The sequence below is a fragment of the Falco biarmicus genome, chromosome 6, assembly GCF_023638135.1.
Source record: "Falco biarmicus isolate bFalBia1 chromosome 6, bFalBia1.pri, whole genome shotgun sequence".
Lineage (NCBI taxonomy): Eukaryota > Metazoa > Chordata > Aves > Falconiformes > Falconidae > Falco > Falco biarmicus.
Genome location: NC_079293.1, coordinates 18,670,571 through 18,697,426, shown reverse-complemented (window position 1 = coordinate 18,697,426; position 26,856 = coordinate 18,670,571). Strand labels below are relative to the sequence as shown.

The 26,856-nt window shown below is 37.7% G+C and overlaps 1 protein-coding gene across 5 annotated transcripts in view; it reads left to right on the top strand.

Moving 5' to 3' along the window:
* Positions 1-26,032, top strand: part of TINAG (tubulointerstitial nephritis antigen) — a 50,643-nt gene extending 24,611 nt beyond the window's left edge. Inside the window, exons 7-11 of one of the 5 annotated variants that reach the window (XM_056343006.1) lie at positions 2,172-2,352; positions 2,812-2,857; positions 7,908-8,013; positions 20,249-20,294; positions 25,735-26,032. In XM_056343006.1, coding sequence (XP_056198981.1) covers positions 2,172-2,352; positions 2,812-2,857; positions 7,908-8,013; positions 20,249-20,294; positions 25,735-25,791 — 436 coding nt within the window. In that variant the 3' untranslated portion in view covers positions 25,792-26,032. Of the gene's footprint in view, positions 1-2,171; positions 2,353-2,811; positions 2,863-7,907; positions 8,014-9,529; positions 18,732-19,167; positions 19,202-20,248; positions 20,295-21,370; positions 21,839-25,734 lie in introns of those variants that run through there. The other 4 variants (XM_056343005.1, XM_056343008.1, XM_056343007.1 and 1 more) reach the window with 4 other exon arrangements.
* Positions 26,033-26,856: the final 824 nt, after the last annotated feature.

Here is a 26,856-nt window from a genome sequence, read left to right as displayed (position 1 = left end):
CTTGAAAGAAACAAACACTGCATGAAGCAGCAGTTCATTTGATGTATTGCCAGGGTAAAGAATTAGAACCTCTCCTTACCTTTCCTTGAAACCATGTCTTATTTTCATTGTCCCTCTACATTCTTGGGTGCAACGAGGGCTCTTAAATTGTGCTTCAAAGCTTATTTGATTTAGCATTCTGGAGATTTTCAAATCCAAAATTAACATGGATTTAAGTCTCAGGCGAGTTATCACAGCTCCTCCACGATCACTCCTCTGAACACATCAGTGTCAAATGCTTTTGAGTCTTTGAAGCCTGCAACTCGAAACATGTCAGACAGATGAAGCTTTTTTTTGTTATTCCAAGAGTTCTCTTTGTTTCATTCAAAGCAATAAATATGATTCATATATTTGATATTGCACATTTCCCCCATGATTCTTTTCATAGATGGATTTTTGTGGTTTTGAAATCTGTTAGAATAGAAGCTGCCCAGTGATTACTTGACGTAGTATTTTTAAATTAACGTATTTGTAGAATATAGAATTTAATTTACAAGTGTGAAAAATGAGTCATATTTCTTTTAGATAAATTCCAAAACCCTGAAGTAAAAAGTTTTAATGCAATTTTATAATAAGGGGTGAGAAAAATGTAACTGCTGTATCTGTGAGTGAAAGCTCTCTTAGCATCTAGGAAACACCTTGAGATAGATGCTTTGCTACAAAATTGCCAGGATGTTTTCAGGAGATGTAGAGACCAGACACATACCCATGTGATATCATGGCACAATCTGTCATTTTAGTTTCCTTGAGTGTCTCATTACTATCAATAACCGGGACCTGACAGAATCCTTGGGGCCTGAGCGCCCTGGGAGAGTCCCCAGCCTTTTGCACACACTGGATGCCACTTAACAAGTCACAAAGTTTGTCTTTGTCCTTCGGTCCACATTCACTTCCAGGCATAAACCTATCTTTCCTTTAAGGAAAGAATAGTCTGAATGTTACTTCAAAAGAGAAAAGCTGTAAAATCACAGTGAGTCCCACCTTTCTGGTACTTACCTGATCTCACCTTACCTGTTCTATGTTATATATTTTGTCAGTGTTTCGATCTGGACCAAGTCTTTCCTGACAGCATCACTCCAGATAATTTATTATTTTTATTTCCCTTTGTGAATCAAGATGGAGGAACCCAGTCACCAGCCCCTGTCTAAATACTTTCCCTAGTACTGATCTGTGGTTGCATTGGTCACTAACTTACCAAAAGCTCCGCGCTTAACATCTTCTGAGACTATGTTCTCACTTGTAGCTATCTCCCATGGATTCTAGTAGTAGAGGTTCAGTTAAGGGGGTACACTCCTTCCAGAAGCTTGTTAGTAGTACTATTGGCATTAATCAATAAGGGTTATACCTGTCTTGAGAAGAAGCACCACATTTACTCATATGCAAACAGGAAACCAATTATTTGTACCCAAAACTTTAAAAACAAGTATAGGATTTTTAATCACAACAAATGCTCACAGAAATGGGAGAAACTATTCTCTTTATATTGTCAGGAAAAATGAAAGGTCAGAGACTTTTTAGCTGAAGGAAATAAGAAGACCTGTAGCTTTTCACCAGCATTCTTTTAGAAAATGTAGATAAAACTAGAAAATGCTTTATTTCCCTTATATTTTTTCTGCTGCAAATATGCCCATTTCAGAGGACATTTTTGCTAAATGGATCCTGTTGACAACATTGGTAATTTATTGATCTTATTCAATGTGAATTTTAATGCATCATTAATGAGATGAATGTACTAGGTGACAAGTGTTAAAACATTTTCTACCCTACCTCTCTAGAGAAGGGTGGGGAGAGGACTACTGCAACTGAAACTTAATCATAAACATAGTGCCTACGAATTGAAGCAAACACCTTCTAGCTGAAGACATGAGACATTCACACCTTTGAAGATGGAGGGACTCTGTAAATATGACAGTTGTAAAATATTTAAAAGCTTGAAATAGAACTGCGAAAATGTTTAAGCAAGCTAACACATAGGTGTGGTGCTTAGAGACATGGTTTGGTGATGGGCTTGGCAGTCCTGGGTTAATGGTTGGACCTGAAGATCTTAAAGGTCTCTTCCAACCTAAATGATTCTATGATTCTATAATTCTATGATTCTTATCAACTTTTAATTTTTTTTAATATCTGAACAGGGTTGTATCCTATGCTTGTTATCCATCATTTTGGAACAATCACCTGGAGCTATCAGGTGCAAATCGCTGTTATGTGTCAAGTGAATATGGAAAAAACTATACAAATGGACCATGTCCCAATGCTTTAGAAGAATCCAATCGGTTATACCGGTGTGCCTCTCACTACAGGGTCTCCTCAAAAGTAAGTTCATGTTGTTGTTCATCCATTGTCTCATCTACTTTTCTGCTTTGGGGCTTGAAAATTATCTGGCATATGGAAATATGTTCACTTTACTTGAAGACTAGAGCTGTGCATTTTCCTTGATATGCCCTTGTATTTCCAGAAGAGTTTAAACTCTTTATAGTTTCTTAATCATCTCTTTAATGGTGCTGCTTTGTGATCCTATAGAATGTAGAGATAAAAAAGACAGTATGTAGTCATAACTGGGCATTAATGCTTCTTAAACATGTTTCTGAAGGTTTTGTTCACTTGGCGAACCAAATAATCTAAATATTCTCTGGCAGAAATACAACGGTACATTTATACAGTAGGTGTGTGTGTGTATGTACACAACAATAAATTAGTATGGGGTTTAATTTTATTTAATAGAATATATTATCTTCCCTTGCTCTCTCTGCTGTTGCTCTCGCCTCCCTTCAGGAAACTGACATAATGAAAGAAATCATGGACAAAGGACCAGTGCAAGGTATGGTAAGTTTGGAAGATGTTAATATTACTATTCTTATTAAAAAAATTAAAGCGTGCAATGTCCTTGTATCAAAATATTAGAGAACACAAATTGCATTCCACAGTGAATAAAACAGACATAAGCACTATAATTCATCCTGGGATGTTTGGTGGGCTACTGCATCAGAGTCCATAGTAAGTAAAATGACCTTGAGCTGGACTTGTTGAAAATGTGCCTTTTTCCCATAACAGCTCTTTGCTCATTGATGAAATAGCAATTTGGGTCTGTGCAGGAGGAGTTGAATACTAGGCAAAGCTCGGCTCTGTAGGGCTGGGATTGATTCCCCTAACGACTGAAGCCAGCCCACCAAGCCTTCACTCCTCTGAAGGGAACGCTGCAGTATATGGGCCCTCTAGCAAACCGTTTAGTGCTGCAATACTCCCAGAATCTCCCCTTTCAGAGCCCAAATGCTCTTGTTGGTTGCAGAGGGCTATCAGTTTTGAATTTTTCTGCTGAGCCCTGCAATGAGGAACCATGACCTCTTAGAGAAATTAAGAGACTTCGGCAGGGAGTGAGAAACTGCAAATGAGTGGTTTAGCCTGAATACTGTCCGTTTGCAGTCATGGATGGTGCTGGCAGCACCTGCAATTGCAGGTTCCTGCTCATACCCCAGGCCAGTGTCACTGGAGAGGTTGAAGGGTGTGGGGTTTGGGGTCATGGGCAAGGTCACAGTGCAGGATGTCCTCCCCTCTTTGATGGATGGCTGATGCAAAACCAAAGCATTTTACTTCAGAGGGCTTCTGCATTTATATAATTAATTATCATAACCTCCAATTTATTATTGAAATGGTCTTGATTATTAGATTTCATTCTTTTCAGTGCACCACGGAGTTAAAATTATTTCTTAAAGCTCTTTATGTGGTCAGTGCAATTAAGCTGAAGCTCAGACTTAACAAGATCAATATTATCAGTATTTTTTGCTCTGTCCAAGTTAATTTGCTCAAGGAAAATATTTTTTCCCTTGCTGCATTTGATCTAGAAGTGAACACAGTAGCTTCCATTGGTTTTAAGAAAGTAAAAAAAATAAGATGCTCATGATAAAATTTCAGACCTCTCTCTAATATTGTATTTGTAGTCCATGTATACGCAGTTTGCTTGCTTAATCTGTCAGTACTAAATCTTCCTCAAAAAATAATCTATAATCACCTATTTTTTAGGTTTTAACCACTCAATAATTCATACAATATTTTGAAGTGTCAATGCTTTTTTGAGAGAAAATGTGTCTCAGTTTAAGGTAATTCTGTATGTGGAAAAATCAAGATCTAATGAAAAGTATATAACCAAGTGCGTATATCACTGAGTGAAATCACTTTCCATTTATCTGTTGTTATAATGAGATTTTTAAATGAGTCACAGTTACAACGTAATAATTTGTCACTGATTCTTCTGTCTTCCTGTGCTACAGAGCATAATTCTAATTTTAAAAACATATCATACTATCTTTTTCCCCAAAAAAAATCCTGCCAATGATCTTCAGCTACTGAAAGAGATTTATCCATTATTCATTCAATTGTCGTTCCTCAAGAACTTACAAAGCACTTATGGCCAGTCTTATCTAATGTACTAAGTAATGTTTAATAGCTGAAAACATTCAAAATCCTTTCACGATCATGATGTAGAAAGTCAGCCTGTTTGATGAGGAATGTGCTTGGATTTTGGGGCGTATTTAAAGTTAAGAAAAATATATATTTTTGAACAATTGTGAAACAGTAGGTGTAGAAATGTAATAGAAAATGTTATACAGCTTTTGAGTCTGAATGACAAATTCTTTCTGACATACGTCATTGTTTTCTAAGGTACAGGAACTGAGCAATTAGCACTTTCAGATGGAAATGAAGAAACACTTGTTTTTTAAAAAATCAGTTTTGAAATAAACATAGTGAAGTTTCATTAATGCTTTGAAAACATTCAAATGGACAATCTAATATTGCCCATTCATCTTTGTTTTTTTAAATGGACTTTAGGAAATACTCTGATAGTTACAGTGCTGACATAGGAAAATAATCCTTACTGTCACATTAGTCAGTCCCAATCAAAAGAAGAAAAGCTAACACATTAGTGCAATATATCTAAGTTTTGACCCTACATAACATTTCAGCTATCATGATCTTGGATAAAAAGTATTTGATTTGCTGACACAAGAAAAAGATCTGGAGAAAGTACTACCCTACATTAATGTGCAGTGCTACACTTAGTTCCTTTTCTAGCAACTACTTTATATCTTCATATGTCTTAGAGACACAGTTTCTTATTTAGGAATGTTATGCAGAGGAATCTATACTGGAATGAATCTTATAATCCGCTGCATTTATATGCATAGATATGACAGCTCAGCATGACCAAAGTAGCTCATGCATACGCTAAAGTCAACTTTATGAAAATCACTACCTCTGGTGATTAATTAATAATTAATCCATTCATTTTGGAAAATGCAAAGTCTCTTCTACGTAGGAGGGAACAAAGTTGGCTAGTAGACTGAGGTCATCTCATCCTCCGTCCATATTAGGACAAAGTCACTGAATAAATAAAAATATCTCGGTGCTTGATTTTTAATTATCATCTCTTTGTCCACTCTACAGTTCATACACCCAGCTCACTTAGCTCCAAAGACTGTATCATTACTTAGCTCCTGATTGCAGTGTATATACATACAGATATACATAAGTATATATATTTACTTCTATATATACATACATATAAACACACATACACTAAACGTAGATCTAACACATAATCATGGATAACATTCTCTAATGTAGACTAAAGTTATTCTGGAATTACATGGCAAAATTTTATATTTAATTTCTGTGGCAATAATTTAGGTATGATGTTTCTTCGCAGAGCCAAGAACATGTGTTTGATTTAGAACTGCTCATAAAGAATAGGTTTCTGAAACTGAACATATGGACCTTGATTTCAAAGAACTATGGGATTTAGAAATGAAACTACCTTCTCCTGGCCCAGGCTGATGATGAATGATATCTTCTAACCTCAGACCTCCAGTGGGAGAAGTGAATTTTGCAGTCCTTACACTCAGCCCTCCAGTGGGAGAAGTGAATTTTGCAGTCCTTACACTCAGCCCTCCAGTGGGAGAAGTGAATTTTGCAGTCCTTACACTCAGCCCTGTTTCTTTGCCTCCCTTTGGCCACGGTATCAAAACAAGATCCAGGGAAGCCTCTACAGTAATTTTTGGAATGACTCATCCCTTTCACTTCTTTGACACTCTCACCCGGACTAATGCCAATGGAAGTCTTCTTTCCCCTTTCTGTTCCTTTGCACTGCTTTAAAGCTTTCCCTCCACAGGCTCCTCTGCAGCTCAGAAACCTCAACAGCTGGTATTTTACATAGTGGTACAGGGACATCCGCAGGAGTTAAACTCCTGGCTCTGTACACTGGTAAGCCTGGGGGCAGAGGGAGGGAGGCAGCCTATGCAGGGAGCTGTAATGGAGTCCTGAGCTTGCAGCTAGAAGTCAAGAAAAAAGTTTATGTGATTTTCCACTTGGTCTGTTGCTGTCAATATGTGAGAGCTCTGGTTCTGCAGGCAGCTCGGCAGAAGCTGTAACATTATTAATTCAAAACATTTACATTTTTTCTGATTTAACTGATATAGCTCTCCCCAGACCTGCCCCTTATGTAGCATCATGGCTGCTTATTCCCCATGCACTGCTATCAGCATACATTTTTTATGTGAGTGACCTCATTAGCAAAGTATATTTTTAGACAGATTTCCTGGGCAAATGGGCTCATTTGCCCATGTTTTGAGCTGTTCTCTTTCATCCCCTAAAATTTGTGAATGTTTTCTGTTTTCAGCCAAGTACGGTAGAGATCAAGAGGTTGTAAAGTTAATTTCTGTCAAGTTTATGAAAATATTCAGGTAGGAGAAAGAAATTGGAAAGTGTGCCCGACAGAAAATACTGCAACATGAGCTAACCTGACTGGATACCACAGATCTATATCAGGCGCATATGTTATAAATGCTCCAACAACATACAAGTGGTCACTGAAACTTGTATTTTATGGGACTCCCAAGGTGCAAGACTTTAGGAAACTGGATTTCACTAATTCTTATGTTCCAAGTAGTGTAGCAGTCTAAGACCATCAAAATCATAGGGTAAAAGTAAGTTGGAGTTAAGCTTGTATTTAATGCGTCTGATTCACTGGAATCTGAAGGTAATGTAGACCTAGAAAGTATTTTCATTTCTCTGGATCTGGTAGCCTATCATATAGTAAAGCAAATGGTATTAAGGTGGTAGAAAAAATGTGGAAAAGAAACCCAAAACATTTTTTTTTTTTTAAAGAGATTTTTATTCACAGGAAATAATGAATAGTCATAAAATGCATATTGTAGTCTTCATTTCCTTGCACAAAATTTCCAGTTCATCATCTCCTTGGCCTTTTTTTTTATTCACACAATGCCTTCCCCACCCCTACCCACCCCCCCCCACCCCCCGCCTTTTAGCTGAAAGTAAAAATTAACAAATATAAACAATCTAGTTTTCCACAAGGAGTGGACTGTGTACTTAATGAACTCTATCTGAGTTTTGGAAAAAGGCATACGTATCACTCCACCATATTTCACAGGATGTACATTGTCTGTTAAATGCTTTTCTTGAATATGCAGATGCTTGTCAGAACAGAGCATTTTATACATGAATCTTGAGGAGATTTATTTATTGAATTGAATTTCATTGTAATTGAGAAAACTTATGTAAGCCTACACCAGGCAATATTTCTTCTTACTGTATTGGAAGAAGTCCATGTTAGGGAGTTTTTATGACAGAGAAACCCAATTAACTTGTCAAGAGACCTTTGAGAGAACTCTATTGGAATATTTCCTTTGGTTCACTCACATCAGGGACTTCTGAGCAATTAGTGAATTCAAGTGTAATTATGAAGCACACTTATACGGTCCAAGAGACAACAAAAACATTATTGGTAAAACACAAGGAGCAAACAAGAACAGAAGCAATATTTGCTGACTGTGCTGATTTTTCCTATTGTTTTTTAGCTATAATGAAAGTGTATGAAGATTTTTTCCTTTACAAAGAGGGAATCTATAGACGTACCCAGAAAGCAGGATCTAAATGGAAAACTCATTCAGTCAAAATCCTTGGGTGAGTAAAGCACATTCTTTTACCCTTTTCTTCTGCCAGTCATGAATGAGGTAAAATGTCAATGACCAATTTGGAACCCAAAGGTTTCAGTGTCAGAAGTGGAGCACTGTTAGCTCCCAACGTAAAGTGGTTGTTGTTTCGTTTTCATATATCTATCTAAGAATCTTAGAGAACATCCGAAATGGGTATAGAAACTGTCATCTTTTAATCTACTCTAACATTTGCTCTAAAACTTAAAATATACGGGTTTATAGAATAAAATGGTTTTTGAGTATTCACAAATACATGTCAAGTTGTGAACAAAACTGACATAATTTCCTTCAAACATGTTATGAACAGAATGCAAATGAAAACATAAAAATTGACAGTGGCCTCCTAATTAAGAAGCACAGCTTACTGGCACAGCAGTCTGGCTTTCTGTGCCCCAAGCAGAAATTAACTGCTGCTGGGATGCTGCTTTTGTTTGTGATACATAAGGAATACACACTCAGAACTGAAACTGCTGCAGAAGAGTGTGTATGATACACTAGTGGATTTCTCTTCAAACATAGACCAGTGCCACTACATTAAGATGGCAAGTATCTAATAATACATACACTCAAATTACAGAATGCACCACAGGGCTTTGTTCTTTGACATGGAAGGAATATGCAAGGTATATATAACCGGTAGGGTAACATCAGACTTACATAGCTAACATTAAAATGTCTGAGTTATACTAGAGGAATCCCAATTGTAATGTCATCATAAAATACCTTAAAAACAAAAATGACCGTCTGACTGGTACATAATATTTATAGTAAGGTAGTATCTTCAGAATGTCTTGCATATGTATGTTTGTGTATGTGTACACATACTTATACATGGATCTGTGTGTATATGCACATACAATTACAGCTCTTAATGACACCTGAATGAAAATAAGCTAAAGAGGCACAATTAAACTGCAAATGGCAAGTTGGACTAAGGAAGACAAATTGGTCAGTTTGGTAATTTTCACTTTTTCAGCTGCACTGTTATTTTAAGGACACAAATGACTGAAAAATCATTTCCATGTGAAACTCATCTTTATATCGAGATCTCTTAATAAAAGTAGACTGGATTCACATCAAACATGAACTTGGTAGCAGATTTATCTCTCAGGTCTATACATTTAAGCTAGACTTGCTGAACAGTCAAGCCTATTCTATAGCAGATTGTCTGTAAAATTGGTGCATGTTTTCTTTTAATCTTTTCCTTCTATTCCTTTGGCTTTCTTATTTCCACCTAGGAAAAGATGACAGAAAAGAAATGTAGTGTCCATACATAAAGAAAACATGAGGCAGATTTGTTAACAATATAAAGATGCCGAAGTTTATTCAGTGTAGGGGAAGTACATTGGCTTAGACAGCTATGGTTCTAGTTCAAATACATCTCTCTTCACAGTTAGGCATAGTGAAGTAAAATATCCCTCATTAATGTTTGCAGCCTGTTCAGACAAATCTTCTCTCAGACTCTTTCCTCTGCATTGTTTCAGTATCAGTGACAAGCTACAATATCTGATTCCTACCTTCACTCAAAAGGCTATATCTGCTGATCCCCTGACAGTGAGAAATTCAGAAAGACCATAAAAGCCCAAGTCTTTGGCTACAATCAAACCTATGGACTGTCATCTTATGGCTTGAAGAGGACAAGAATGTTTTTTTAAAAAAGTATTTGATACTATTTAATGAACAAGATAGATTTTTAGATGTTTGGCAGGTGCTCAGAATGACAAAGGGTTTTCATAAGAGGACTTTGAGAGATGTATGTTAACTGGAAACACATTTTCCCTCTATTTTTATCAATGATTCAGTGGAAACTTCAGATTCGATAGTGCAGCAGATTAAATGGCATTGAAACATCTATGCCCCAAACAAATACTGGTTAAATGTTACTTAACACAAAAAGCCATGCTAATGGGGACAAAACTGACATGTGAGGCAAGAAACTTGTGTTTTAGTGTGGAGGTGATAGCCAGACAGAGCAACAGCACTCTGAAATGCAATACACAATTAAATGACTCACCTGTGTGAAGTCCAAAAGCTTAAAAAAGATACCAGTGACTGCTGTTCATGATATTTCAGGTTTTGGCTTTGAAGACACTGTCTTCAAATACCTTCCAAGTCTTGCCATCACTCAAGCTTGGACTCAGAATTACAACAACCAAGCAACATCTTAAACTGCCAAAAGTCATGACCCAATTTTTTTTCTTCCTGACTAAAGAAACCCTGAGTTGAGTTCATTTTTTCTTTCATGGGGGAAAATAATCTACTTTATTATTTTCAGACAATCAGCATCAGATATTATAGTTTAAAAGTTAAACAGCACCCAAAAATATTTTACAGCAGAGAGAAATACATTAGAAGATCACGGGGAAAAGAGACACAGTGTCAGATGGTTCATGCAGTTAAATCTGTGAGACTGTCTCCCATACAATTTTTTATGGTAGATTTGTAGGAATGATTTAGCTATTGAATCACTGATAATTTGACTCATCTCTCATGCTAAAAAGTCCAGACAAAACCATAGTTGCAAATTCCGGCACCTATATTCTAAGTTTTGTCTCGCAGAGAACACTGGTCAGTGACCCTAACAACCTTCTTATTAATAAAGGATGAAAAACTAAATTTTTGTCTAACTGAGAAGATGAAAATCCTAGTCTTTGAAATGTACTAGGATTTTGTGTTACAGCATTAAGAATAGGACATAACCTGCAATAGTTACACGTTTTTTTTGTCTGGTGGCGTTATGACAGTTATATGACCAAGTCCAGGGAAGAAAGGGAGATGAAGAGTTTCAGATCACATGTATTTCTGTCCCCCTCTGTTTTTGTCTGGAGTAGGATGTGCTGTGAGCCTTTTACAAAAACAGACCTTTGATATTAAAATAAATGAGGTGAAGGTGACAGGGACTGAGTAATCTTTGTATCCTGTTGCTGTGTATATATAGTATATGGGAAGACAATATTTTTGCCCGAGAGATTTCATCATTTGTTTGGCCAGTGTGGTGACAACAAAATCGCAATTCTTATGTAGAAAACATAGTATTAGAGAGAGAAATGAGTCCAGTTTGTTAGCACAGACTGTGGTCAGTACTTAGATGGGATGTGTTATCTTCAGAAGGTATTCCTGTCTTGATAGTAGAGAGTGGTCCTTTTCCTAATCCATGTGTCTTGGTTCCCTAAAGTTGGATTGAATAAATTTGGACACCAACTCTTGTTTGATCACTGGCATTTTTTTCAGGGATGGAAAGGGTCAGAAATATCAGATTAAATGTATAACTGCAGAAATCCCATTATTTATGTGCCCTGGCAGCCAAGAGGCCATACCTAGGGTGTGTCTAACATGATAGGATCAGCTGTTCAAACGGTGCTTATCCAGATGTGTCCAACATTGGTGTGGTCTCACCTTGAATAGTGTGTGCAGTTCTGGGCCCTTCACATCAGAAGGATGTGAAGGTCCTCGAATGCATCCACAGGAGGGCAACAAAGCTGGTGACAGAGCTGGAAGGAATGTCCTGTGAGGAGTGACTAAGAGCTCTGGGTTTGTCTAGTTTGGAGAAAATGAGGGTGAAGGGTGACTCTCATTGCTCTCTGCAGCTTCTTGACAAGGGGATGTAGAGAGGGAGGTACAGAGCTCTTCTCCCTGGCATCTAGAAGGATGCATGGGAATAGTTCAAAGCTGCACCAGAGGACATTTACACTGGACATCAGGAAGCATCACTTTACCGAGAAGTTGGTCAGACACTGGAACAGGCTTCCTAGAGAGGTGGTTGATGCCCCAAGCCTGTCAGTGTTTAAGAGGCATTTGGACAATGCCCTTAACAATATGCTTTACCTTTTGTTCAGCCCTGAATTGGTCAGGCAGCTGGACTAGCTGATCATTGTAGGCCCCTTCCAACTGCAATATTCAATTCTAAGTTTATGTTGTGGTTGTATTGGAGGTTATATAAGGTTTTCTGGTTATCTTATTTGACCTTAAGATCCTTGTGAATGCAGAAATTAACAGAAATGAAAATATTTAAAAACCCAAGAAATTTAGGAAAAAAATGGACAAAGCACACTATGAGTGAAGACCAAAACCTTAAAACCAGAATATGTATATTTCTTTTGTGCATCCTCTATGCTTGCTGCTTTTTAACAAATTCATTGTTTCTGTTTGTGAGGATAGGATGTGACACAATCCTATCTTGAACGCACCCCCACTCTAGAAAGACAGGGAGCAGCTATTGCAAACCAACCAACCAACCAACCAGAGACAAAACTTAGCTTTATTCCTGTAAATCTGGGAGTTTTGCCAGTGATGTCAGTGAATCCAACATTCAACCTACAAACTATAAATCAGAAAACGCAACTGTGAGTTGAAATGTTTGGCAAAAAATTGGCAAGAATTATTTAATATTGTTTTTCTGTTTGTGTATATTTTATTGGTAGATGAGGACTGTCAGTATGTATGTAAGGAGTCTGTTCTAGATACAAATTTTCAAATGGCAGAAGTTGGAGGTATGACGGAGAATGCTGATTCCTAGAGAATGGTGTTCAGTAAACAGTTTAACTGCCCGGTTAAAGCAAAGCACTGACTTCCACTAACATCAACAGATCTGCAGGAATTAATAGCTTGAGATCTGACACCCGTCATTCTTCTTTACTTTTAAAGCCTTACTTTTTAGTTGATTTCTTCAGTCTTAAGGAGTCAGTTTGTATAATATTATTTAGCACACTCTTCAGATGTCTTTGTTGTATTTGCTGTCAAAAGCATTTTACCTACAAAGCCAAATGTAAGCATGCTGGAATCTAGTTTTTGTTCTCCTACAAAACACCTCAGTTTTGAAGCCACTGCTGATAACCCTTTTTATTGTGTTAAGTTGTATTTCTAGCTGGTTTATGGTTTTATTTAATGATATTTCATTACTGACATCTATGTTTTTTTCTGAAAATTTTCTTCAGACTTGTAAAGTTCACCTTCATTGTACTGTTACAGCAAAAAAGAAACTAGGAAATGTTCAAACAGAACCAATTTCCATTCTGTGGAAGAATACTGAAGCAATCTGCATATTCTAGTTTTTTAACTGTCGGGAAGTGTTGTGCATTCAGGGCTTACTCCTACAGAGTTAATATTAAGGGAAAGTTATTATTGAAAAGGACGCTCAGGTGCCTCTACTATACAAAACTGGACACAAAATTACAAAAATCCTTTTATGGAAGCACTCAAGTACTCATCCGTTTATCTGAAGGAGCAGCAGAATTCTCGTTGCAGAGTCAGCTGGAGGTGGTTTCCGTTGACTAAATGGAAATACCTTGCTTACTTTTTCTCCTGAAGGGGACTGAATGCAATTTGGAGAAATTACTTCTTTTTATTCAAGTTTATTTTTGATTGAAGGTCATGATGGTTTCTTTGGGAGAAACTAAGTGTTGTATTTCTAACAGAATATTTTTTCAGACAGAAGAAACCTCCCTTTTTAAAAGTATGTTTTGCTAATTAATAGGCAGACCTTCTCCTTAATGATTACTTAAAATCTTTTCTTTTTCTCTTAATAAAAATGGAAATTTTGGAGAGGGTAAGGTTGAAAGCTTTTACTAAAAATACCAAATGCGGGGACATTAGTGGTCTAAAGAGTTGTAAAAATAATGCTAATAGATTCCCTGTCTCTGTGAGTAATGAGGTCTAGCATCTGTTTGCTTTTGAAATGTCATTAATTTGGAGTAAATATCAAGCTGGAATAATCACAAAAGCAAGAGACAAAAAAGTGCTATTAGATTATTTTGGTCATCTTCCAGAAAATGTAATATTGAATGGATGTCGTCCAAGAATGTGTCAACTCACTTATAAGTCTTTCTCATTTCCACTTGGGAACTAATTCCACTGGGAGTTAAACTACTTCACTGCTGGGGTATTTTTTCTTGGTATTTTCTTTCCTGGACTTCTTCCCCCTATACTATCTATAGCCAAAGGTATGACACAATTTTCTCTTTCTGCTTGACGTTTGAGCCCTACACACATTTAGGTCTTTAGTGTCTATACATATTGACTACTACTTTTCTCAATTTGTCACACGAATACCCTTTTCTGTTGCTTTTTTATTCCTAGCTGTGACCTACCGGATTTAGCGTAGTGTTCCAGTCATACAGTGTATAATTCTTTACCCAAAACATGCACGATCTTGCCTGCTTTTAATCCCAGCTGCTCAGGTTTTCTTTCTGTTAACATGAAGCAGAGTCCATGCCTGACTTGCTGCTCACTATCGCATCTACTATCTTCCAAGGCCTCGGCTTCCCTGGAGACACTGGAAATCTCTGATTACTTTCAACAAGGTTGAGATGTCATTAGTTAGCAACACATAGTTTTGATAGGTCTACTTTAGGTAATTAATACCTTGGCTGCATGAGCTACAGGATCTCAGGAACAAGAACTGTCATAGAAAGAAAAACAACTGCAGGAGAAGATACAACATTGACTGTATTAAAGGAATGGTATCAGCTGACAGCTCTGGAAGTGTCATAGTCTTTTATGAAGGAGTGACAATCATTTATTAATTCCCATTGATTTTAATTTATAGTCAAAATATTGATGCATCTCAGATTCATGAATAGATTTCCATTTCTTTTCTTTAAAGACTACTTTGTAAAAGCAGATAATGGCAGGAGGATTTGCTCTACTACTAAATCATTTTCACTCACAATGCCTGGCACAAAAGGATTCTATTCCATGGTGAAGACTCCAAGCCACAGCTGTTTTACAGGGAAAATTAACTGAAGTGTCATTTACCCTTCCGATCTGTTGGTCCCTAGACCAGCTCTTGCTCCAAGCCATGAGGGGACATAAAATGCATCCCAGATTAGTTTAACAACCTTTTCAGTGCAATAAATTCCTGGTTTAATTTTGTTCAACCAAACTGTAGCATCTATGATTTTGTGCTATGTTGTGACAAACCAATATGTATCAGAACTGTAATTTCCATGTTGCTTATTACCATAATTTTACCCTGTTCTCTAAACTCTTTAATTTTATGCCTGATGGTTTAAGTTGGGCAGAATCCAAGTCCTTCAGTCAGTAATGTCTTAATCTTCCTCATCATTTCTTCTGAAGTGATGTGTTACAGTTGTGTAATTCTGGAAACGATACTATTATCTGCTGATTCCTACTCTGACACTTTATTCACTGTGTATTTCCTAATAATTTCCAGTCTTCTCCTTTGCCTATCTCATGCTTCAGTAGGCAATTCATTACGCTAGGATTCAATTTAAGATTCAGACAGGTGTGATGTGCTAGACATCCAAATTGTCATCACAGAAATAATAATCTAGTCAGTAAAGTCGGTAGAGACTGCAGAGCAACTCAGATACAACTGCTCATGGATCCATTAGTGGTCCCCACACAAATATTTGGTGCTACCAGCAGTGGGAAGAGCTTCCCACCTGGCTGTGTCTCCAAAAGGATGTGGATATCTCATAGGTCCTCTGTCATGTCAGCCAGAAACATGGATGTCTCAGGCACTCTAAGGCATCTGAAATAGCCCTAGACACCTGCATTTAGGCAAGTGAATGGATCCCAATACTCTGTATGCTACTGTGGGACACATACATTTAGATTTCTTAATCTTGAGCTAAATCCCACAGTGTTTTACTGTGAGGAAAAAGCTAGATTCCAATGCTGACATTGGCACTATTATCCTTAATGTTAATGTACTGCTTAAATCTCAGAAGAAAGCAGTAAAACAGTAGTACACTGTATTAACTACATTTTGAAAATAGTGTAAAGAAACTATTATGTAATCTATTTTTCCAGAGGATACCCAAAGCAAAAATTTGCATTGATTGATAATATCCTTGTACTACTGGTACTTTTCAGAATCTGTACAGATCTTTCACTTTTATGGGGCAAAAGTGGGTGGCATGGGCTTCACTTCTAAACCCCAATTGCTTATTTAGCTCCTTCAGGATTATATTTGAAATTACTCAATTTTTTTTCAATTTTGGTTCTGAAGATTTTGAGGGACACATCAACACTTTCTCTGAGCTGCTACTCTGCAGAGAAAATGTGATCTGGAATGCTAGCACTGACCACAGTTATCAATAACATACCAGGTTGCTTTTTACTCCCATTGTGTCTTCCATGAGGGCTCTTTCTAAATTTATTAATGAACAAACTTTTGCAACTAATGCCTATTTTAAATATGAAATAAGTAAAGAAGTTACATCTCAAAGATTACCCAGATTCAGGAAAAGATATTTGTACAGGGTCCTATCTATGTAGGAAAACATACAGGACACAAACTCCATTGGAACAAGACTGTTTTTTAAATTGTTGAAATAAGATGCCATCCAGTTTCCATTCAGCCTAGGGGATGACTAAGAGTTTTAGAAGGTTAACATTTCCTCTGAATTTATTTTCAGATTACTATTATCTGACCATTTTAACAAATTCTTCTCAGTCAGTCTTTGTTCATATTTCAAGGAGCAAGCAAAACGGTAGTTAAAATTCAAGATGAATTTAATATTATTCATTTATATCATTTATTTCTTTATAACTCAGAAAAACAACCCTCAGGTGCCTGGTTTAGCAACAGGAAAGATATTTAAAGATTTGTTTTCTCTGAGGAATCTAAACTTAAATTAAGCTTAAAGCAGAAACTGTGCTTGGATGCTATAATACATTTGATAGGTTGTAACTAAGGGATACAATGCAGAATTAATTTTTTCTATCAGTAAGGCTAAAGTAGTTTTCATTATAGGCAGGAAAAGGGAAAAAGAAATTGCAAAGGTCAAATGCAATACTTATGCTGAGAAATCCATTTTACAAAACAGGAATCTATTTTAAAAAATATGTTCTCCTTTTCTAAAAACACTACTGCAAGAACACTTTCACTTACAAGTTTTTGAAAGAATTACTTCCTCTTTAGAAGGTATATTAGTATGAATAAGGCAAGAAAATCCCAGAAATGCTCTTGATGGAGCTGGCGTTCATTATTCCCAGAGGCAAGATGTCAAATCAAACTGGCATGTGGCTACAAACACTGCATCATTGAACAATGTATATAGAATGTGGTTGAAAAAACAACAGCTGTTTCCATTACAGCTGAGCGCTTTTTCAGACTGAGAAGAGTGTTAGCCTGGGAGAAATGAGAACTGGTGAATCTCAGCCAGTCTTTGGAATAAGCCTGAACAAACTATGCCATGTTTTAGGAAAGGCTTGGTAAATAGACCTAGGACCTCGTGCCACAGTTGCTGCCAGTAAAGATCAGCACCTATGGAGATGACAGTCCATTCCACATTTCCTGCTGTCCTGCTTCTGATTCACACACCAACCCCAAGACTGGTTTGGATCAGTAAACAGTAAATCAACCTTATCTGCTCTTTACACTGCAGCCATTAAAAAAAACTGGCAAAATCACTTGCCCCATCACAATCTTTACTTAGCTTTTTAACTGTTCAGTAATTTAACCATTACAGAAAATCTATACATTGAATACAAAATTTAGTAATTCATAGAGCTGTGGACTACTTGAGGCTGGAAGTTGTTTGGCCCAACTCTCCTCACCCTAAATTGGCAGGGCCATTTTAGATCAAGTTGATTAGGTCATTGAATACTTTAGCTTAGGAGGGATCTCTGAAGGTCATCTAGTTTAATTCCCCAGCTCAAAGCAGAGCCATCTTCATATTTAAGGTTCATAGAGCTTCTCAGGTTGAGTTTTAGATACCTCTGAGGACAAATAGTCCACAACCACTCAGTTCAGCAGTACCTAAACACTCTTGTAAAACCCTTTTTTCCTTATGTCCAGCTGCAATTCCCCGTGCTGAAAACTCTGACCATTGGCTGCGCACATATCAGGAATTTGCTCTATCTTCTCTATATCTGCCCTTTGTATAGCACGAGACAACAAGCAGACCTCCCCTGAACTACCTCTCCCGAGAGCTGAGCAAAGCCAGCTCCCTCAGCCTTTCCTGGTACATCACGTACTCCAGATCCCAAGCATCTCAGTGGACTCCTGCTGGTTTTGTTTCAGCCTGTTAATGTCTTTCCTGTATGAGGAAGCCCTAAACTGGGCACAGTGTTCTGGACACAGAATGGCAGGTCCTGAATATAAAGTATTAGTCACTTTTCTTGACCTGCTTGCTGCACCCCTGTATACTTCAATATATTTTAATTCAGAGTATTTGAATGAATGTCTAGGGGCATGGATTACTAAGTAAGCAGCTTTTCTTTCTAAACTGTACGATAAAATACATACATCAAGCACCTCTATTTTTGTGACTTGGATGGAACAAAACCTGGGAAATCAAATTCATGGATATGTTATAGTCAAGAATAAAAAAGAATCCAGTTCCATTTTGGTTTCTAGGTTTACTTCCATTTAGAAACATGTCTGAGAATCCATAAATTCCTATCAAGGTATGAAACTAGAAGTTAACTTTTTTTTAGAAAATAACAAGTGTTAGAGAAATATTTAATTACAGAAATGTAAGTCTGTGGGAACTGGTCATCATCCTGCTCAAACAAGTGGGAGAGATAATGTGTAGTACTGAATGTAGGAATAGATTAATATAAATTCAAGGCAATTTTCTTTGTCTCTAAGACTCATGTGAATATTGGACTTTCACACTGCAGCTGATGTAATTTTTTTTAGTAAAATGATCACAAGGAAAGAAGTAAATCTGAATCTGATATGAAATCAGATAGCCTGTTTTATCTTTTTTTTTTTTAATTTACAATCATGACAGATTGTATCTGAAATATATCTGGCAAAGAAATGGCAAAGATTATTAATAGTCCCTGAAATTTCACATGGTAATTCAAGGAAAAAGCATTATAGGGCCTTTTAAAAAAACAACAATTACATTCAGTGGTCATTATGACCAATATTCTTTTTATGATTCCTTGCATTTAATGAGTTGTAGCTACAATTATATGCTTGCGACTGTAACCAGACTTCACCTTTCTGCTAGTTACCAATTTGTTTTGCTTTTTCTTTTCTTTGGCTGGAAGTGCAGGTATTCAATGTATATTAGAGTCCACTGTTAACCAATGAGACTGATGCCACTGTGGCTTTTCAAATTTTTTACAAAGATGACACAAAAATCCTAATTTCCCTATTTGCAGTGTGGGACTTCTCATATTTTTGCTGCTTGCCTTTCAGAGTGAATGGAACATTGTAAATACAGCTCAAACATGTGGCATTGGTGGGATACACACCAATAAACGCCCTCTCAATGGCAGTATGTATATTCTAGGATTAACTTTATACTGTGAAAAAAACCTATAGAAGTTTACATCTTTGGTTTTCTGCTTATTTGTGCCCTTTTATAAACACCCGAGCACCACAACCTGTGAGTAGTAACTAGACAAGCTTTCATTGTATAAATGAAAAACAACACAGAACTCTTTAAACAATCAGTATCATATATACCTAGTGATATACCTAGTGTGCAGTGCAGCTTTTGCTCATTGGGCTACATCCAGATGACAGCCTTGGAACTTCTGCCCTATATATATGTGTGTGTGTGTATATGTATATATATATAGAGAGAGAGTGAGGATTAACAACACGGAGCACTGTACAGTTCAGCTACAACTACACAATTATGAAAGCCCTATCACCTGGCAGGTGGGGACAGTGTCTCATATGTGTTCATGGATATTACCACAACATTTAGCACATCCTCAAAGGTATTAAAGAAACGTGAAGTAAGTTTACAGGTCATCCCCCCGCACTGTGCAGTAAAACAGATTAGGTTGTCAGCAATTTCATTTGAGCTGAGAAACGCTGGGAACATTTTCAGTCCCAAAGCACCAGCTATTTTTGTAAAGGTGTTGGATGAGATCTTTAACAAAAAATGTTCCTAGGGATCTTCAGCTGAATTGAAGAAAGAGGTTCACATTAATTTCAATACTCCTACACAGTTCAGCTCAGCTGGCAAGCTCTGCAAAGGAGAGCTTTTGTCAATGAAAACAGGTTTTTGCAGTGACAAACTAAAACTACATTTGACATAAGCTTTTGTAGTCCTTAATGGCAATTTGGCTTGTGGCTAGAAGGATACTTATCTTCATTTTAATCATCAGAGTTTGTTATTTAAACATTGAGATGTCTGTCACTCTTGCTTTGTTCTGATACTAGTGTTAGGCCAACTAAGAATCTTTTCATTTCTGGTTGCTTGTTTAAAGCCACAAAATGTGAACGTGTGCATCAAAGGTCTCACTAGTGCCATCTCTTGTAACAGATGGGGAGCACTGGCTGACAAAAAAGGGAAGAAACAGAAGTTCTGGGTAAGTGAATCCTTAGCACTGTATTTTGAGGCAGAAGAAAAAAATCTCTACAACACAGATTATTGAAAACCAACATCTTTACTGTCCTTCACTCTCTCTGTTCCTATTTCTTCCCTTCACCTTGAGGTCTCCTGCATAATTCTGTTCCCCTTCTAGCAACATTTATCATACTGGCCCTTGAACTACAGCACCATCTACCTCAGTTTCAAAGCCTGTTTCATCTGATCTCCCACCTATATCTGTGTTTTTTCCTACACTGTCTTTTCTGTCTCAAATCTTATTCAAATTCTCAAATGTTGTTCAGGTTTCCCATGAAGACTCCATTCTTTTTGATGCCTGCAAATGAGACTCAATAAAAGTAATCAATATTATTTGTTAAAACATTTGGAAAACACAAGCTATCTGTTTAAACAGCATTGGCAAATGCTACCTAGCTATCAGGGAAAAAAAAAAAATTGAACACTGGCTTTCAGCCATTTAGAATAAGTCAGATTTTATCACCTTTATTATGATTAACGGCTCACCTCATTATTCCTGTGTTCAGCAGAAGGTAATTTGAAGTTTACATAGCTGATGGTAGGTAGTTTCACTGACATCTAGGGCAAAAATTCTGACTTCATTAGAAACTAAATTGCTCGATATGTCAATAGCTACCTGAATGAAACCTAATTTATTAAAAGTCAGCTTTTTCGTACATTGGGTCTCTCTTCAACAGATTAGTTGTAATTGGAATTTTGAGCATTGTTGTTTCAATGACCACTTTCTCCAGACAATAGCTGAATTATCTAATGATTTCTGCTTCAGTTTATCAAACTGTCTTGTAGAGATGGTATTCAATTTTTAGTAACCCTGGTTTTGGAACTGAATTCTTGATCAAAATAAAAAGGAACAAATTATTAGAGATCAGAAAAAGATGCATTCTGATACCAAATCTGAGAAAATCTGTTTCTTAAAAAGGAAACTAACACAAAAGATTCATTTTGCATTTTACATCTTGCATTTTTACATACCACTTTAAAATTAAAATTGTTTTTATTTTTTTTCCCTTCCCCCCCCCCCCCCCCCCCCCCCTTTAGATTGCTGCAAATTCCTGGGGAAAATCTTGGGGAGAAAATGGTTATTTTAGGATTCTACGTGGACAAAATGAGTGTGATATTGAGAAGCTGATTTTAGCTACTTTGGGATAGCCATAGCCTTCTATTCTAATTGTATTGTACCACGCTCTATGCATCTATTCTTTCCATTATTGCATATTGAGTCTTTCTAGAGAAATAAAAGTGTCTTCTCTGAAGTTACCTGTCTTTCTGTTACAGCTCATTAGGGCTTCCTGACTTGATTACACTGCAGCTATCACAACACTCTCACATCTCACCTGGTACAAACACTCCTTTATACTAGTAGCAATTTCTATCCAAGACTACTGGAAACCTTGGTGTCTCACAGAGCAGAAAGTTCCCTCCTCTGTTATTTACATGTCACCACTATTTTGTTATATTACTAAAGGTTGATTCAACAGTGCCTGAAATAAATGGAGTTACATAGTTCATTGTTAGTAATAATCTCTTTACAATATATATTGTGGTCACAAATTGCTTTAGAAATGTTTTGTTCTCTCACACAGAACTAGCTGAGACAGCTCATGGCCATACTGGATAAAAAATTGAAATGAAATATAAGTAGACTTCTGATACTGTTGCAGAATAATTATTTTCTATCCTAGCTTAGATAAATTGTATCTATGTATCATTATCTTTTCCAGGAAATTATTTTTTTACTACTAGATCCCAGAAAGTTGATGCATTTAGAGTAATACAAAAATTACTTGCAGTGAAACAGCATACTCCTGTTCCCACAACCACAATTAAAAATGTACAACTTTAATAAAAGGAAAACAAATAAGAAAATGCGATTTCTTCTCAATTAAGTCTAGACTAGACCAATTCTTGAACTACTTGCCTTCCACTCACTGTTTAACCTGGGAACAGTCATGTGCGACCATTCCCAAAAGCCTTTTTTCAATGGATAAAAATGGAAAAGATACTCTGTCTCCACTGACATATCTGTAGTCCAGGCACAGTTCACAGTGTTGGCCAGCAGGATCATTAGTGCAGACAAGACACCCAGCAACTCCTTCACTGCCAATGCTTCCATGGCTGCCTCCGTCTGAAGAAAAAGCTCACAGCATGCACCTCCTCCTATCAGTATTGCTACAAATTTTGACAGGCTTGAGGAGTGTTTGGCTGATTTGTTAATTAAAATACAGATATTGCAACTATGGGTATAAAAAGAAGTTAACTACTTTCTAACCCTTTTAGTTTGAATTAATCCAAAGGCCAGATACCAACAAAAATCATCAGTCATAAAATTATCTACGAAAAACCCCAACTCTGGCATGTTAAATAGGTGGGGATAAAAAGCTACCATGAATTTCCAGTGAACAAAAAATCTCCAGTAACACTTTCGACATCTTTAATAGACTATGCTTCATTCTTTCTAGAAAATTAAGGACTTCCAATGTCATCAGCAAAGGAAAAATAACTTTTCCTTCAAGAACTTCTCATGGCAGTGGTATGCAACAGATGTCCTTGCTACTGAAATAATGTCTCTTAAACTCGGGCCACAATTTATGCTGCATCACTTCTGAAAGGGTTATTAAAATGTTAGTGTCATACTGCTGCACACAAACTCTTCTGTGGCCTGTAGTATCATACAATAAAGGGAATTTAGACACAAAAAAATCTTTATCACTTAAAATTTATAGCAAATTGTAACACAAGCAATTCCAGAATGCCTAAGCGCTTTTGAGACAAGAAGTAACTTTTCTATGTTTAGTGAGCTAAACCAGTACTTGAGATGAAAGTGTACAGAGCCATCTGCACAGCTACTTCCCAGTCTCTTGATATCTATTGATTCCATAAATACCAAGATTTCAGAAGAGTAAAATTTACCTCTGAAGTGAATGATACTGTAGAAACATATCTAGTCAACTCTGGGTTGTTTTTTTTTTTTTTTTTTGCCTCATTCAACTTCAAGATTGTTTGCACTGCTGTAGCTCTTACTTTTCTAAGTGGTTGTTGCTACTCCTGATTTGCATGCAAGATTTTTCAAGTATCTGGGCTGTTACATTAAATTTCTTCAGTGACGAGAAAAATCAAAACTACACTTATAGAACTTTACCTAATTGAATTGACAACTTGGCTTGAACAAAACACCATATACAAGTGAAACAAATCCAGCTATGTCAAATAAATTCAATGGGTTGCAAAGTAATACTGCTCTACCTACCTTCTGGGATTGACCTTTGGTGCTCCAAGCAATCTATGTGCTCAGCACACTCTCCACACTCCCTCAGTATCATAAAGCTGCTGTCTGGAAATGCCACATCCCTTGGGGGTGGGGTTGGGGGGAGTGAGTAAGCAGCTGCATGGTGCTTGGTGGCCAGCTGGAGTTAGAGCACGCAGCCATTTTTGGTGCCCAACACAGAGCTTGAATCCATGACCCCGAGATTAAGAGTCTCATGCTCTACTGACTGAGCCTCCCCCAGAGGGAGAGCGAGAAGAAATGGAAAAGAACATAAAACTCAAGGCTTAACATAATAACAATTTAATAACTGAAATAAACCTAATGAGAATAATAATAATAACAGTTATAATGAAAAGAAAGTAGAAGGGGAGAGGAATGAAATCCAGAGGGAAGGGAGAAAAGAAAACAAGTGATGCAAAATACAACAGCTCACTACCTGCTGGCCAATGCCCAGCCAATCCCAAGCAACTATTCCCTGGCCATCCCTCCCCAGTTTATATACCAGGCATGACGTCCCATGATAAGGGATACCTCTGTGGCTAATTCAGGTTGGCTGACCCGGTTGTGTCCCCTCCCATTTCCCTGTACCCCTCCCACCTGCTCGTTTGCAAGGCCTGGGAAACTAAAAAGCCCTTGACTTAGTATGAACATTACTTAGCAACAACCAAACCCATCCGTGTGTTATCAACGTTGTTCTCACACCAAATCCAAACCACAGCACTGCACCAGCTACTAAGAAGAAAATTAACTCTGTCCCAGCTGAAACCAGGACACGGGAGCAGGAGTAAACTTGCTCTTCATTAAGATGCCACCTGTTTCATTACTCTCTTTCTTTTTGGCCTCTCCACCACTAATGCTCAGCCATGCTTACTAGCTTGGACTAAAAATATCATCTAGCCTGGAGCCTTTTCCCCATATGAATAAAAAAGAACAATATGTAGCTCGGGTTAATTCAATAGAGCTTGTCAACTTTAAATCACTAGTATTGCTACTGGTCTGTGAGAACTGCAAAAAGGAGTGGTGCTAGGAAGGGAAGGCGATGCAGGAATAGACTTTGTGTTTGTGATGTGGTGTAAGTTTTCTTTCCCATAAAACCAGGATGGTAACAAATTCCCTCTCAGATTACACATTACAGTATTTCTTGTTAACAACGTATTATGTGGTGTTTTGATTAGTTTTTGGTCTAACTGTGAAACTTTAAAACTGGATGTAGAAATGTCTAGAAGATTGTATGTCTTGGGACCTGGGACGTGATGGTATTCATAACTAATGGAAAACTCCCTGTGTAAATTCCTATATATTTAGGAGCAGTTTGAGATAGAACTCTGAACAGAAATATCTATGGACTTCGGGAGAGTTTGAATTTTCCCAATATTAACTGAGTGGAACAGGCTCCTTTTCCAATTTAATTGATCATCTTTCAGGGCTTTCCCACAATCAAACCCTAAATGTTTCTGACCTGATCTAACAGATAACACTGTTAATGCCCTTTGAGATGGCTTTAAGTGGAAATGCATTTTAAAATTAGAACAGCTAACAAGCCAATAAAGGAATCCAGCTATTTTCACACTATTGTTGCCCTTTTTTCCATCCTATTGTTATAGAAACATCACCCATCTGCTAAATGATAGCAAATCACACCCTAAAGATTAGCTTTCTATTCCATAGAAACTGCTATCAAGCCTGGTAACGTTCTGTGAGTGAATCATTTTGTTTGCATAAGGGTGCCCAGAAAGCATTGAATTCTTGAAGGCAATTGCTCTGCTGAGGGGTCTGAGTCATACAGAGACGGGAGGACCAGGGAGCTGCCCTTACACAGGCTTCCAGTCAGAGATTTTTGGTGGGGTTGAGAAGCACAGAACTTTCCTATCTCACTGGCAATCACTGCGCGCAAGTTGGCAAGACCCAGTTTCCCCAGCTCTAGAGTTTGTCCATCATCATTAGGTGAATCTGAAAAATTTACGGTAATTGCATATGTGCTGGGTTTGGCTGAAATACAGTTAATTTTCTTCATAGGAGCTAGTATGGGGCTACGTTTGGGTTTGTGCTGGAAATAGGGTTGATAACACAGAGCTGTTTTACTTACTGCTGAGCAGCGCTTCGGCAAAGTTGAGGCCTTTTCTGCTTCTCACCCCAGCAGCGAGGAGGCTGGGGGTGCACAAGCAGCTGTGATGAGACACAGCTGGACAGCTGACCCCAGCTGACCAAAGGGCTATCCCATACCATGTGATGTCATGCTCAGCATGTTAAGCTGGGGGAAGAAGAAAGAAGGGGAGGAATTTGTCTTCCCAAGTAACTGTTATGCATGCTGGAGCCCTGGTTTCCTGGAGAGGGCTGAACACCTGCCTGCCCCTGGGAAGTGGTGAATGAATTCCTTGTTTTGCTTTGCTTGCGTGTGTGGCTTTTGCTTTCCCTGTTAAACTGTCTTTATCTCAAGCCACGAGTTTTCTCACTTTTACTCTTCCCATTCTCTCCCCTGTCCCACTGCGGAGGGAGTGAGTGAGTGGCAGTGTTAGGCCTTAGTTGCACTTTGGGGTTAAATCTATGACACCGTAATAGGGATTCTCATTTTATGTTACTATTTCAGAATTGTGCATGAAGAAAATGCTTTTATACAGCCATATAATAGCCTTAAAGCACAGCATATGCATACTCCTGCTAAAATTAATTGAGAAAAGAGAAGCATTTGAACATCTCGCCTAATGAGCACAATTGCTTGAGAACAAAGAGCTGAAGGGATCCAGGCTGCAAAATGAGGTTGGAGCAGAGGGAAGGGTTTTGCCAGTGTGGTATTTAAACACTTCAGGGGAAGAAGGTGTATGGACATCCTCATGTCATCTTCAGAGGACTAAGAAGCCCCTATACTGACACTGTGTTGCTGCTACCCTGCCTTTAGTTGGAGGACATAATACGTGGCTCATGTTTTGCCTGTCTGCTGTTTTCTGTCTGTGTCTTTCCCTAGGAGGATGTGGTTAGGCAAAAAAGAAGTTTCTTTTCTTCGGGTGGTGGCTTTGCCCTAGATGCTCAGAGTAAGGTCCTTCTAGGAGAGCATCCCCTGGGCATGCTAACCTTAGGGAGGCTTTTGGGCTTCAAGCTGGCAGCTAGCACTGGAACTCAAAGCTGCACAGCTTTATGTGTAGCTTAGTATAACAATGTGTTTTGGGGGAATGCAACCTAAGGCAAGTGGAAAGAGAAATCCAAGGGACATAAGGAACTTGCATCTGGAACAAGGACTAGACAAGCCCTGCCTGGGAGGAAT